General features: G+C 40.6%; 1 protein-coding gene across 1 annotated transcript; it reads left to right on the top strand.

Annotated features, from left to right (window-relative positions):
- Positions 1-10,054: 10,054 nt before the first annotated feature.
- On the top strand, positions 10,055-11,141 carry LOC141489881 (stearoyl-CoA desaturase-like). The gene is given in 2 exon segments (XM_074190246.1): positions 10,055-10,099; positions 10,101-11,141. Coding segments are annotated over 2 exon segments (1,086 nt in total).
- Positions 11,142-13,105: the final 1,964 nt, after the last annotated feature.

The raw sequence follows: 13,105 nt of genomic DNA, 5'->3' as shown, positions 1-13,105 counted from the left end.
TATTCTAAATTCGGTTTTATGATTTATGGCTATATATTTCCCTTTGATATTTCCTAGATTTTTAGTGTTGTAGGCATAAAATAAATACAAAATAATTATGCAACTGAATTAATTTATTAACAGTCAATTTTCTTATCCCTTTCAGTATACCACAAAGAATTTAAATAGCTTTTTTGGAATTAACTGAAAAATATCATTTCCAGTTGACATCTTTTTGCTTTAATTTTAGGAAAGTAAGATGTGAGGCACAAGAACATTCTAAACTAATGATCATCAAGATTAGGAAGAAACTATACTAAAATATCTTGAAAACAATCATTACACTATAAACCCATTTAGGAGGCAGAGCTGAGATGGAAGAATAAAGGCCTCCCCAATCTCTCCCACTCAGGTTTTAAAATATGTTTAATGACACTATGCAAATTCTAAAGTGATATAACTCCCCCAAAAGATGAGTAAAACAAATTTCCAGCTGAAGACAACTGAAGAACTCTGTAGGGAAGGTCTGTTACCTCAGAGTAAGAGTGAGAGCACAGTCCAACACAGACCACACCAGCATAGACCCAGTCTAGCCTACCAGGAACAGAACCAGGGACACACTGAGTCAGCAGTGGAAGAAGCTGCTTCCTGAACTCTCTGACCAAAGATGGTATGGGGGGAGGGGAGAGAGTCAACAACTTATTAGAAAGAGAATACAGGCTCAGATTTCCAAATCAGAACCAAGATGGCAGCCTGAAGTTAGCATGCTCCAAGAGTTTTTCCCCACACAACATTAATGGAAACCTCTACACAAACATTAAAACTACAATTCCCAATCAAAGAAATGATCAAAACAAGCTTTTGATTGTAGACATCCTGGAGGATCTTTAGTGAAGGTCTTTGTGGGAAAAGAAGAAGTAGAGTCAAGTTAGGTGGGAGAACAGCAAAGTCAATGGAAGGCTTCTCTCCACAGCTTAGCTCAGGTCCCAGCAGTTAGACATCAGGCCAGCTGGCAGGGTCCCATCTTCAGATAAAATCTGAATCCAGAGAACACTGGGAAAAAACAGAACTGAGTAGGGAACAAAACACTGTATAGGCAATGCCTGAGTGCATAGGCAACATCTTGGCAAACAACAAACCAGGGATCAGACCACAACCCCAGCACAAAATGCTTGGCACTATACTACCCATGAATGTAGAAAACGATGAATGTACAAAATAATCTTTAATGCTGCTAAATCTTGTTAATTGTGGAAGGCTCTTTACTGTTGAGATGTAAATTTATTCCTATTGTTTCATTGTCAAATGTAAAATTTATATCCTGTCTCTCTGTTCCCAACCCCAGTTTCCAATCTTCTACACCTGGTTTTATCAAGTAAGGGAGAATTTCCCCTTTTACTCTCAGTGCTCAGATCACAGGCAGGGATATTAAAACCTGGTCTGGACCTCTACTGGGCGCTGGTCTGATCTCTGGCCTAGTCAGCTCTTCTTGACTATCTTATTTCCTCTCTTTATCTCCCTCCTCTGACTCTGTTGTCCAAGCAAATTCACCTAGCCTTTTGTTATTCACCCTATCCTAAAGTTAACCCCTTTACTCTGTAATAACTTGTAATAAAATTCTGAGCAATTTTAAAACCTAAGGGAGCAGACGGATTCTTTCATTTTTCAGTAATCCTTGATTTTTGTCTTTAATTGGTGACCCAGAATCCCATCGACAACACCTATACCGCAAGAACAGAGCTCAATAATTGAATTGAGCAAAAAAACCAAAAAGCTCTAACCATAAAAAACTACTATACAGATAGAGATGAGAAAAATACTATCACAAAAATAGAAAGCAATAACAAAGTACTCATATAGGAAGTCTCAAAGGAGTTTATGAATTGGCCTTAATCTAAAATCTCTTGCAACAGCTCAAAAAATAATTTCAAAAACCAAAGAAGAGAGGAAGAAGAAAAATAGAAAAAGCAAATGAAAGCCATTCAAGAATATTATGAAAAACTTGAATTACATTCCTTTTCCAGTCATTTAATTTGACTTTTAAATGAGTTGCATTCATTTTCAGTTGGTTGATTTTATTTATTTATTTGTCTTTTTCAGTTGGTTATTTTTACTTTTAAAGGAATTAATTCCTTTGGTCAGTTTTCAACCTCCTCTCAGAATTAGATAAATCCAACCACAAAAATAAGCAAGAAGGAAGTTAAGAAAGTGAATAAAAGGGGGTGGAGCCAAGATGGTGACATGAAGGGATCCAGTCTTAGGAGCTCTCTGATAAAAACTCATAAGCTAAGGACTCTAACTAAACTTTCGAGAGACAGAACCCACAAACGGACCCAGTGAGGCAGTTCTCCTACTCAAGGTAACCTGGAAAAGAGCAGAAAGGCTCTGCTCCCCAGGGTCGGAGGGGTGGCCCTCTGGAGGGGTGGCCCGAGCAAAAGAACTTCAGCCTCCCGGAGGCAGTCCCAGGGCACTGGGAGCCGCGGCTCACAGCAGCAGGGGGAATCTCCTGAGCTGCACCTCGGGGAGCACCAGGCACAAAGTGGGGGAACAGCAGAGGACCTCTGTCAGAGCAAGCACGTGGAGCCCAGCCCTCAGGGCACACAGGGAGCAGCTTGGTCTCTAGGCAGCCCAAATCCAGGAAACAGAAGCAGGTGAAGCCTATGAGCAGGAGCCCCCAGGGCATGAGCCCATTGAGCTGAGGGAGGGGAGTGAAGAGAGAGAGATTGCAGAGCTCTGTCCTCTGCCCCTGGAAAAGGACTCTGACCACATTCAGATCCTGATTCCAGTCTAGGACCCCCCCATAGAACAGCAGCCCCCCTCCCCCACCTCAGCCCTGTGGCAGAGGGGGCGCTTATGGTCATTCACAGACCAGGAGGGAGGACAGAGCCTCACACACTGAGACCCTTGTGGGAGTGCCCCAAAAGCTTAGGAAGCACCCAAAAAAACAGGCTTAGGCTGGGAAAATGAGCAAGCAAAGAAACAAGAGGAAGACCATTGAGAAATATTTTGCAAATGAACCCAAGAAGGATCAAAATACTCAGTCTGAAGATGAGGAAGCACAAGCTCCTGCATCTAAAGACTCCAAGAAAAACAGAAATTGGGCTCAGGCTATGACAGAGCTCAAAAAAGACTTTGAAAATCAAATGAGGGCACTGGAAGAAAAACTGGGAAAAGAAAGGAGAGAGATGCAGGAAAAACGTGAAAATGAAGTTAGCAGCTTAGTCAAGGAAATCCAAAAGAATGCTGAAGAAAATAGCATGCTAAAAAACAGCTTAGGTCAAATGGATAAAACAGTTCAAAAAGTTATTGAGGAGAAGAATGCTTTAAAAAGCAAAGTTGGCCAGATGTAAAAAGAGATACTAAAACTCTCTGAGGAGAACAAATCCTTCAGACAAAGAATAGAATTCAGGGAGATTGATGAATTTGTCAGAAATCAGGAATCAATACTTGAAAACCTAAAAAATGAAAAATTAGAAGAAAATGTGAAATATCTCATTGGAAAAAACAACTGATATGGAAAACAGACTTAGGAAAGATAATTTAAAAATTATTGGAATACATGAAAGTCATGATCAGGAAAAGAGCCTTGACATCATTTTCAAAGAATTACTACAGGAAAATTGCCCTGATATTCTAGAAGCAGAGGGCAAAATAGAAATGGAGAGAATTCACTGATCCCCCCAAGAAAGAGATCCTAAAAAAACAATCCCCAGGAATATTATAGCCAAGTTCCAGAACTACCAAGTCAAAGAGAAAATATTACAAGCAGCCAGAAGGACACAGTTCAAATATCATGGAGCTGCAGTCAGGAACACACAGGACTTAGCAGCAACTACACTGGAAGTTTGTAGGGCTTGGAATATAATATACCGGAAGGCAAAAGAGCTTAGAATGCAGCCAAGAATGAATTACCCAGCAAGGCTGAATGTCCTCTTCCAGGGAAAAAGATGGACTTTCAATGAACCAGGGGAATTTCAAATGTTCCTTTTGTAATGGCCAGAGCTGAACAGAAGGTTTGATCTTCAGATACAGGACTCCGATGAAGCATGGAGATAGGAGGAGAGGGGGGGGTGGATATGAGGGACTTAATGAGGATGAACTGCATGTATTCCTGCATAGAAAAATGACACTGATAATACTCATATGAACCTCTCAGTTAATAGAGCAGGTAGAAGGAGCTTTTATAGTTGAAGCACAGGAGAAAGCTGAATTCAAAGATAAAATATGGTGTAAAAATGGAGTCAATAGGAAAAAAAAGGGAAATGGAATGGGAGAAAGAAAAAGGAGAGGGGGAATAGTCCAAGATATTTCACATAATAAGATTTTTTTTATTACAATGAGCTATTGCAATGATATGGAAGGGGGTAGGCAAGGGGGGAATGAGGGAACCTTTGCTCTCATCAGAGATGGCTACGAGAGGAAACAGCAAATATACTCATTGGGGTATAGACAACTGGAGTAAGAAGTAGGGGGGATCAGGGGGAAGGGGTGGGGATGTGAATAAAGGAGGAGAGGATGGACCATGGGGCGAGAGTGGTCAGATATAACATATTTTCTTTTTTACTTCTTGCAAGGGGCTGGGATTGGATGGCCTGTCCAGGACCATAGGGCCAGGTGGATTCTGGGCCTAAGGGGTGGTATAGGGGCTCAGGGCTTCTTGGCCCCAGGACCAGGCATCTGTCTGCTGTGCCACTCAGCGACCCTACAGCAGAGTCAGAGTGAAAGGAGAGAGAAAATATAGTACATGGCAGGGGAGAAATAAGAAAGGAGGGAGCTGCAATCAGCAATGGCAAAGTTGGAAAAATATGGAAGTAACTTTTGTGATGGACTTATCATAAAGAATGTGATCCACCCATGACAGAGTTGTTGGTGTTGGAACAAAGACTGAAGCACATTTTTTGTTATTATTATTTGGGGGAGGGTGCAGGGCAAGTGGGGCTGGGTGGCCTGCTTGGGGCCACATAGCAGGGTGATCTTTGGGTGTCTGGGGCTGGATTTGGACCCAGGTGCTCCTGGCTCAAGGCCCAATGCTCTGTCTGCCAACCAGCCACCCCTACTATTATTACTATTTTATTTTATTTTGGGTCTTTTTTTCCCTTCTTTTTGGTTTTTGCAGGGCAGTGGGGATTGGGTGGCTTGCATGTTACATGGCTGGGTGATTATTGGGTTTATGAGGCTGGATATGGACTTGGGCACTTGTGGCTCCAGGGCTGGTGCTTCGTCCATTGCTCCACCTGGCCATACCTACAATTATTACTGTTATTTTTTTTATTTTAATTTTTTTCTCTCCCCTTTACTTTTTTTGCAAGTCTATCTATATTCATGGGGGGAGGGGTATTTTGTTTACTTGTAAACAAGAATATTTTATTAATGTAAAAACATTTGTACAAAATGAGAATAAAAAATAAATTAAAAAAAAGAAAGTGAATAAAATCTGAGAAAACTTATATATGATGGTTCTCTGGAGAATCCTGGAAAAATCACCAAAAAAATTACTTGAAGCAATTAATAACCTGAGCAAAGTAGCAGAACATAAAATAAACCCACATAAATCATCAGCATTCCTATATATATATAAACAACAATGCACAAAGGCAAGTGTTAGAAAGAAAAATTACACTTAAAGTAACTGCATACAATATAAAATACTTGGAAATCTACCTCCGAAGACAAAACCAGTAACTGTATAAACACAATTACAAAAAACTTTTCACACATAGTCAGATTTAAACAATTTGAAAAACATCAATTGTTCATGGTTAGGCTGAGCTAATATAATAAAAATAACAATTCTAGTCAAATTAAATTACTTATCCGGTGCCTGACCAAGCAAACTACCAAATAACTATTTTACAGAGCTGGAGCAACAACAGGTCAATAATATTAAGGGAACTGATGAAAAAAATATAAAAGAAGGTGGCCTAGTTATAACAGATCTGAAACTATTCTATAAAGCAGCAGTCATCAAAACTGCCTGGTACTGATTAAGAAATAGAATAATAGACCAGGGATCAGGATAGGTACAAAAGAAAAAAGTAGTGAATGACTATAGCAATCTATTATTTGAAAAATTCAGAGATATTAGCTTCTGGGATAAAAGCTCACTTTTTGACCAAAACTATTTAGAAAACTGGATGATGATTTGGCAATATCTAGGCATAGATCCTCATCTCACACTCTATAACAGGACTATCCAAAATATAGCCCACCTGTGGGTTTACCAAATGCTTTAGAAAATGAAGTCAAGCTACGGCAAAGCTCTCATTAAAATGACAAATCAAAATATATTGTCTATTGTTGCAATAAAATCTTTTAAAAGTAAGGTTGGACAGCTTGCCCTATACCAAAATAAGCTCAAAAAGGGGTAAAAGATTTAGACATAAAGGGCGATACCATATACCAATTAAGAGATCAAGAAACATTCTAACCATAGGATCTATGGAAAGTTAAGAAACTTAAAACCAAATAAGAAAGATTATTATAAATTGCAAAATGGATGATTTTGATTATATTAAATTAAAAAGGTTTTGCACTAATGAAACCAATGCATCTAAGACAAGAAGGAAAACAGGAAGCTGGAAAACAAATTTCCCAACTTAGGGTTGTAATAAAGGCCTCATTTCAAAAATATACAGAGAACTAAATCAAATTTATAAGGTTACAAGTCATTCCCAATTGAAAAATGGTAAAATAATATAAACAGACAGTTTTCAAATGAAGAAATTATATATATATATATATATATAATATATATATATATATATATATATATAATCATGTGTTAAAATGCTCCAAATTATTATTGATTAAATGCAAATTAAAACATCTATGAGATACAATCTCCCACCTATCTGATTGGTCAACATGACAAAAAGGAAAAATGATCAATATTGCAGAGGTTGTGTGCAGATAGGGACATTAATTCACTGTTGGTGGAGTTGTGAACTGATCCAACCATGCTAGAGAGCAGAACAGAACAATGCCCAAAGAGAAATAAAATTGATCCAACAATACCAATCCTAGGCCTGTATCAGAAAGAAATCATAGAAAATGGAAAAAGTCTCACATGTTCAAAAATATTTAAAGCAGAATTCCTGAGCAAGTTATGTTAGAGAAGCATGAAAAGAATTACATGAAGTGATAATGAACAAAGGGAACAGGACCTAGAGCATATTGTACATATTAACAACATTGTGTAGAACCCTGCTTCTGTAGAACAATTCAGAACTGTGCCCCAAAGGCTACAAAATCATGCATCTATTCTGACTTATCAAGACCATTATTAAGTCTGTATAGCAAAAGAGATTAACAGAACAGAAAAAAAGTGCTATATATTTTTCTGGGGGCAAAAAATTAGAAATTGAGGGAATGTCCATCAACTAGGTTTACCAAATTGTAGTATATGATTATAATGGAATATTACATTGCTATAAGAAATGATGAGCAGGCTATTCTCAGAAAAGCTGATGCAAAGTGAAATTTATTTTATACAAGTAACAATGATAATGTAAGATGATTAGCTGTGAATGATTTAGGTACTAACTGCTTTACATTGATGCAAGACAACTATGAAGGACTAAGAATGAAAAATGTTCACCATGTCCAGGGAAAGAACTGATTGTGTGTGAATACAATTTGAAGCATGCTTTTTTTAAAAAACGTATTTTTTTCAAGGGGCGGCTAGGTGGCGTAGTGGATAAAGCACCGGCCCTGAAGTCAGGAGTATCTCGGTTCAAATCCGATCTCAGACAATTAATAATTACCTAGCTGTGTGGGCTTCAGGAAGCCACTAAACCCCACTTGCCTTGCAAAAAAAAAAAAAAAAAAAAAAAAAAAAACCAACCAAAAACGTATTTTTTGTTGAAATTTCTTTTATGGTGGGTTTCTATATTTTCTTTTGCAGTATGATAGTTATACAAATGTTTTGCATTACTACACATATGTAACCTATATCCAATTGCTTGATTTCTAATTGAGAGGAAATGGAGGCAGAAGAGAATTTGAATCTCAAAGTTTTAAAAATGAATGTTAAATACTGTTTTTACATGTCACTGAGGCAAAATAAAACACATATATCTACTTTAGTACTTAGGATAGTGCCTTAGAAATAAGAAATAATAAGTTAAATTCTTGTCTGAGTCATAATGAAGCATAATTTTTATAAACTTTATTTTAATTTAGATTTCTTTTTTGAAGAGTGTTCTCTTTTACAACATGTGTATTGTGGAAATTATTTGCATGAGCACAGAAGTATAACCTATATCTAATTGCTTATTTTCTCAATGAGAGAAAATGAGGAGGAAGGAAGAGAGAGAGAATTTAGATCTGAAAGTTTTATAAATGAATGTAAAATATTGCTTTTACTTGTCACTGGGGAAAAACAAAATAGTAAAACATATACACAATATAATCTCCTTGAGGGAAGGCACTATCTTTTTTTTTTTGGTTTGTATTTCTATTCCTAGAAATTAGGACAGTTCCTGGAAAATGTTGAATTTTTAATAAAATACTTATTTCCTTTTTTCCTTATAAAAATAGAAATAAGTCTAACCCTTCTAAAATACTGCAAACTTCATTTAAACAAATATTAATATGCAAAGAAATGATGAAAGGAAAAAAATACTTGTTCCTAGAGAATGAGTTTCATAAAGGTTTTTCAAAAGAAATCTATAAGGGAAGAAAATAAGAATGAATGCAAAATAAAACATATAACAAGAGGAAAAAAGGACTTCTCTGTCTCAAATGAGTGTATTAAATAATCCAATAAATACAGACTTGAGAAAGTATTGATGATAATAAAAACCAACTACCAGTACTTGACAAGAAGCATAATTACAACAAAAAGGTAGTCATAAAATCAAAATGAGAGACTGGAACACCATTTTCTATGCACAGGTAAATCCTGAAGATTGAAGTTGAAACAAAAAAAGAATCATAGCATCCATTGAGATAAACAAGAATGCTGAAAATTATTCTTGTAGGAATAATATAGACAATAACACAGAAAATAATCTCAGAAAGCAAAAAAATAATAATTGCACTTAAAATAAAAATGAGAGTAACAGAGTAACCCGATTTTTAAAATGCCCTAGGTCTGGGGAAAAAAAAAATTAAAAGGTAACTACGAAAATAGGACTAAAAAAGGAAATGGGGTTAATTTAATGATACATGTTCAAACAGTGCTTAGTATTGATTTCTAATTTCAGTTGAACTATTTTTTTAAATATAATCTAAAATTAGAATTTTGTCAGTTCCATATGTATATATATTTGGATATAGGTATGTATATATGTATGTATGTCACATTCACGTTTAATGAGATTCCAGAATCCATATTCTCTCTTAAAAATAGATTAGTACTTTTGAAGCCTACAGGTTGATAGTTTTTCAGTCTTTCTCATGATCTGTCAAATGTACTCATTTATAAATCACTCATTATATCTCTAGGTTTAAGTACCCCTCTGACACATATACTCTCGACAGCTCTCTATGTCCAGAAGCTGCAGAGAGTCCTTACTTGCAGCAGTAGAAGAGTTCTCTGATTAAAGACTTGCCTATATCAGTGAAAGCAAAGAACTAATTGATCTCTATTCCCAGCATTTCTGCAAGTTTGCTTTGTACAGTTCAGCTAGCCTATCTCTTTTCCTTCAAATGGGAGTGTTTTACTTTTCCTCTTTTCATTTCTTCTATCACTTCTATTTCTGCTTCTTCACCCCCTAGGACACTGAAGAACATCTTCCCCAACACTTTCTTTTTTCACCCATTATGCCTGAAGGCAAAAGCCCACAGTTCGGATTTCAGGGAGGAAGCAAGGGAATGGAAGAAAAAAGTCAGGCCTAAAAGGGAATATTTTAAAATAAAGATAGGCCCGGCGGCCGCGGCGCCTTTAAAGCCTCGCGCCGGAGCGGCCGGAGCAGAGCGGGAAGCCCGAGCCGGAGCCCGAGCCCAGCAGCAGCGGCTCCCAGAGCCCGGGGACGCATCCCCGGACCCCGCAGCCCCGGGCCCCGCAGTCCCGGACCCCGCAGCCCCGGGCCCCGCAGCCCCGGGGCCCGCAACCCCGGGCCCCACAGCCCCTATGCCAGCCCACTTGCTCCAGGAGGAGATTCCCTCCTACACCATGGACCACCACAAACACCATCACGGCCCCTTTCAGGGCCCTGCAGAACGGAGCCCCCAGAGGAGCTTCAAAAACCCTTATCCAGAAGGATGAAGAGGGAGTCAACTATGAGATGCGGGATGATATGTTTGATCCCACATACCGAGAGAAGGAAGGCCCCAAACCCAAGTTCGTATATGTCTGGAGGAGCATCATCCTGATGGGCCTGCTTCACTTGGGAGCTCTGTATGGGCTGGTCCTGTTGTCTTCCTCTCACATCTACACCCTGATGTGGGCATTTGGGTACTATCTGATCAGCGCCTTAGGCCTCACTGCCGGAGCTCATCATCTCTGGAGTCACAGAACCTACAAAGCACGCCTACCCCTCAGAATCTTTCTGACAATAGCTAACACCATGGCATTCCAGAATGACATTTTTGGGTGGGCCCGGGACCACCGAGTACATCATAAGTTCTCTGAGACGGATGCTGATCCCCATAATGCCTCACGGGGATTTTTCTTCTCCCACGTGGGTTGGCTGCTAGTGGACAGACACCCAGATGTCATTGAGAAGGGCCGATTGCTTGACTTGTCTGATCTCAAAGCTGAGAAGCTGCTGATGTTCCAGAGGAGATACTACAAGCCCGGCATCCTCCTCATGTGCTTCATTTTCCCCACCTTCTTCCCCTGGTACTTCTGGGGCGAGGATTTTGCTCACAGCCTGTTTGTTTCCACCTTCCTGCGGTATGCCGCTGTACTCCATGCCACCTGGCTAGTGAATAGCGCTGCTCATGTGTATGGCAGCTGGCCCTATGATAAAAGCATCAACCCCCGAAAGAATATCCTGGTGGCACTTGGAGCTGCAGGTGAAGGTTTCTACAACTACCATCACACCTTCCCGTATGATTACTCTGCCAGTGAGTATTGCTGGCACATCAACTTCACCACGTTCTGCATTGACTGCATGTGTTTCCTGGGCTTGGCCTATGACCGAAAGAAAGTCTCCAAGGCTGCCATCCTTGCCAGATGTGCCCGAACTGGTGAAGGGAGAGCCAAGAGCAGCTGAGGCCTTCCTCCCCACCTCCCCGCTCCCCCCACCAAGCCAGCTGGGCAAAGGTCTAATGTTCTCTTTATTAACTACTGAATAATGTTACCAGATGCTAAAGATGATTTTTTTAACCCATTCCAATACAGTATTCCTTTACAATGCAAATGTATTGAAAGCCAACAATTCTGCCTTTGTGAATGCTGAGATGATCTTGCTTGTCTTCTCCCCTCTCTTTCCTTCCCCTGTTCTTATCACCTTTCCTTTTCTTCTATCCCCTCCCTACCTTCTCTATCTCCTAAGCAAGCAGCTGGCTGCCTTGGGCTGGCTTGCTCTCTATAGCATCACTGTTGGAAAAGAGCCTTCCCCCCCCCCTAGTTATTCTCTTCTCTTTGGACCTCCCTGACCCCTGAGGGTGAGTAGTAGACCTAGAGAGGAATCAAGGCTACTTTCTCAGCTCCTTCAGGCCCAGCCTCGTTCCTACCAGATGGAGAGGAGGATCATTCTTAGCTACTGTTTCCTCCTGGAAACCAAGGCTGGGGGGGGGGGGAAGTAGTGAACCTACTATGATTGGGGAGAGGGGTGTGAGAAAGGACATAGTTCTCTGCCAACCATCCTTCTGGCCCACTCTTCAACAAAGTGGCCTTGCTGTCTGTCCCAATGGCCCAAAGTTGGGGGTGACTGGGAAATCTGACTGTCCATAAAGTTTGGGGCAAGGCAATATATAGCACACCTAAGAAACCAAGGGGCAAGTCTTTGGTTCCGAATGTATTTGACTTAACCTGGAGAGATTGGGGGGAAAGTTAAGGAAACAATAACTCAATGGAAAATGTAAAACAAACCAACCTCAACATCCTGACCCCCATCCCTCCATTCTGGAGTTTGAGGGCAAAAATGAATATGATGACTCCTGCCCCCTCACTGCTGAGCAGGAACCCAAGAGGCCAGGGCAGGGATGCAGAGATCTAAGAGCTTGAGGAAGGCCCAAGACCCTTCCTCTCCCTGTAGAAAATGGCTACCAATTGTCATTGGGTCCATGGGGGTCCCTTCTGTAGCATACACACCTTATCCATCTTTTTCCCCCTTCTCTCTCATAGCCCTTCAGAACCTTGAACTTGTCTACAGGGCTAACCCTCCACTTCCCTTGCCTTGGCTTCACCTAGTCTCTGTAGCCTCTTCACTCTCCTGTCTCTGGACAGGCACTCTCCCTTGGCTAAACCTGCCTGGAGGCCAAGTAGCACCACTGGATCCAGCCCTCCCCATTCTGTTGACCTGCATCGCCTCTTCCTTCCCTCACTGCCCCACTACCCTGCTGACTCAAGGCACAGCTGGCAAACCTGCTGGGGAACATCCCAGGGTCATATGGAAACTCAGCTAATCCCCATCTAAATTCTAGTGTCAGCCCAGTGAGCCTGGGGAGGGAGGAGGCTTTTTTTTTATTATCATTATTTTTATCTTCTCATCCTCAGCATGCTGGGTGTTTCATGTTAACTGTGCAAGCCAAGCCTAGAGCTTCTGACTGGTTTAGGGGAGAGACTTCCATTGGAGCTCTTCCTTCTCACCTGCCAGAGCTAGTGCAAAAGCCTAAACCTACCAGTTTCTTTGCCCAGCTGACTCCCATCACCTAGCCAGAAGGGGGGATAGGAAAGCAGCCCCCCTTCCCTTGCACTCCCTTGGCTTTACTGCTGTGTTACTGGGAATGCCAGCCCCATGCTTGGGGCAGGGATGAGAGATGGAAGCTTTCTGTCTGGGTTCTTGAGCATAAACAGGCCTGGATAGAAGGTGCAGGCTGGTCTAGAAACCCAGCCTCTGGAGCTGTTCATTCCATAGGAAAGAAATAGATAGAAATGTACAATTTAGTGTAGATCTGCCAGCCTGTGTGGGCCTACCTTTAAGAGAGGTCTGTTGGGTATTTTAATCCCACAGTACTTCGCCAATAAGTATAATGAATATAGCTTGTCTCTTCTAACCATGTTCAATGGGGA

This window comes from Macrotis lagotis, chromosome 1 (genome assembly GCF_037893015.1).
Source record: "Macrotis lagotis isolate mMagLag1 chromosome 1, bilby.v1.9.chrom.fasta, whole genome shotgun sequence".
In the NCBI taxonomy this organism is placed as follows: domain Eukaryota; kingdom Metazoa; phylum Chordata; class Mammalia; order Peramelemorphia; family Peramelidae; genus Macrotis; species Macrotis lagotis.
The sequence above is the reverse complement of the archived record's forward strand: the minus strand, read 5'-3'. Positions and strand labels throughout refer to the sequence as shown.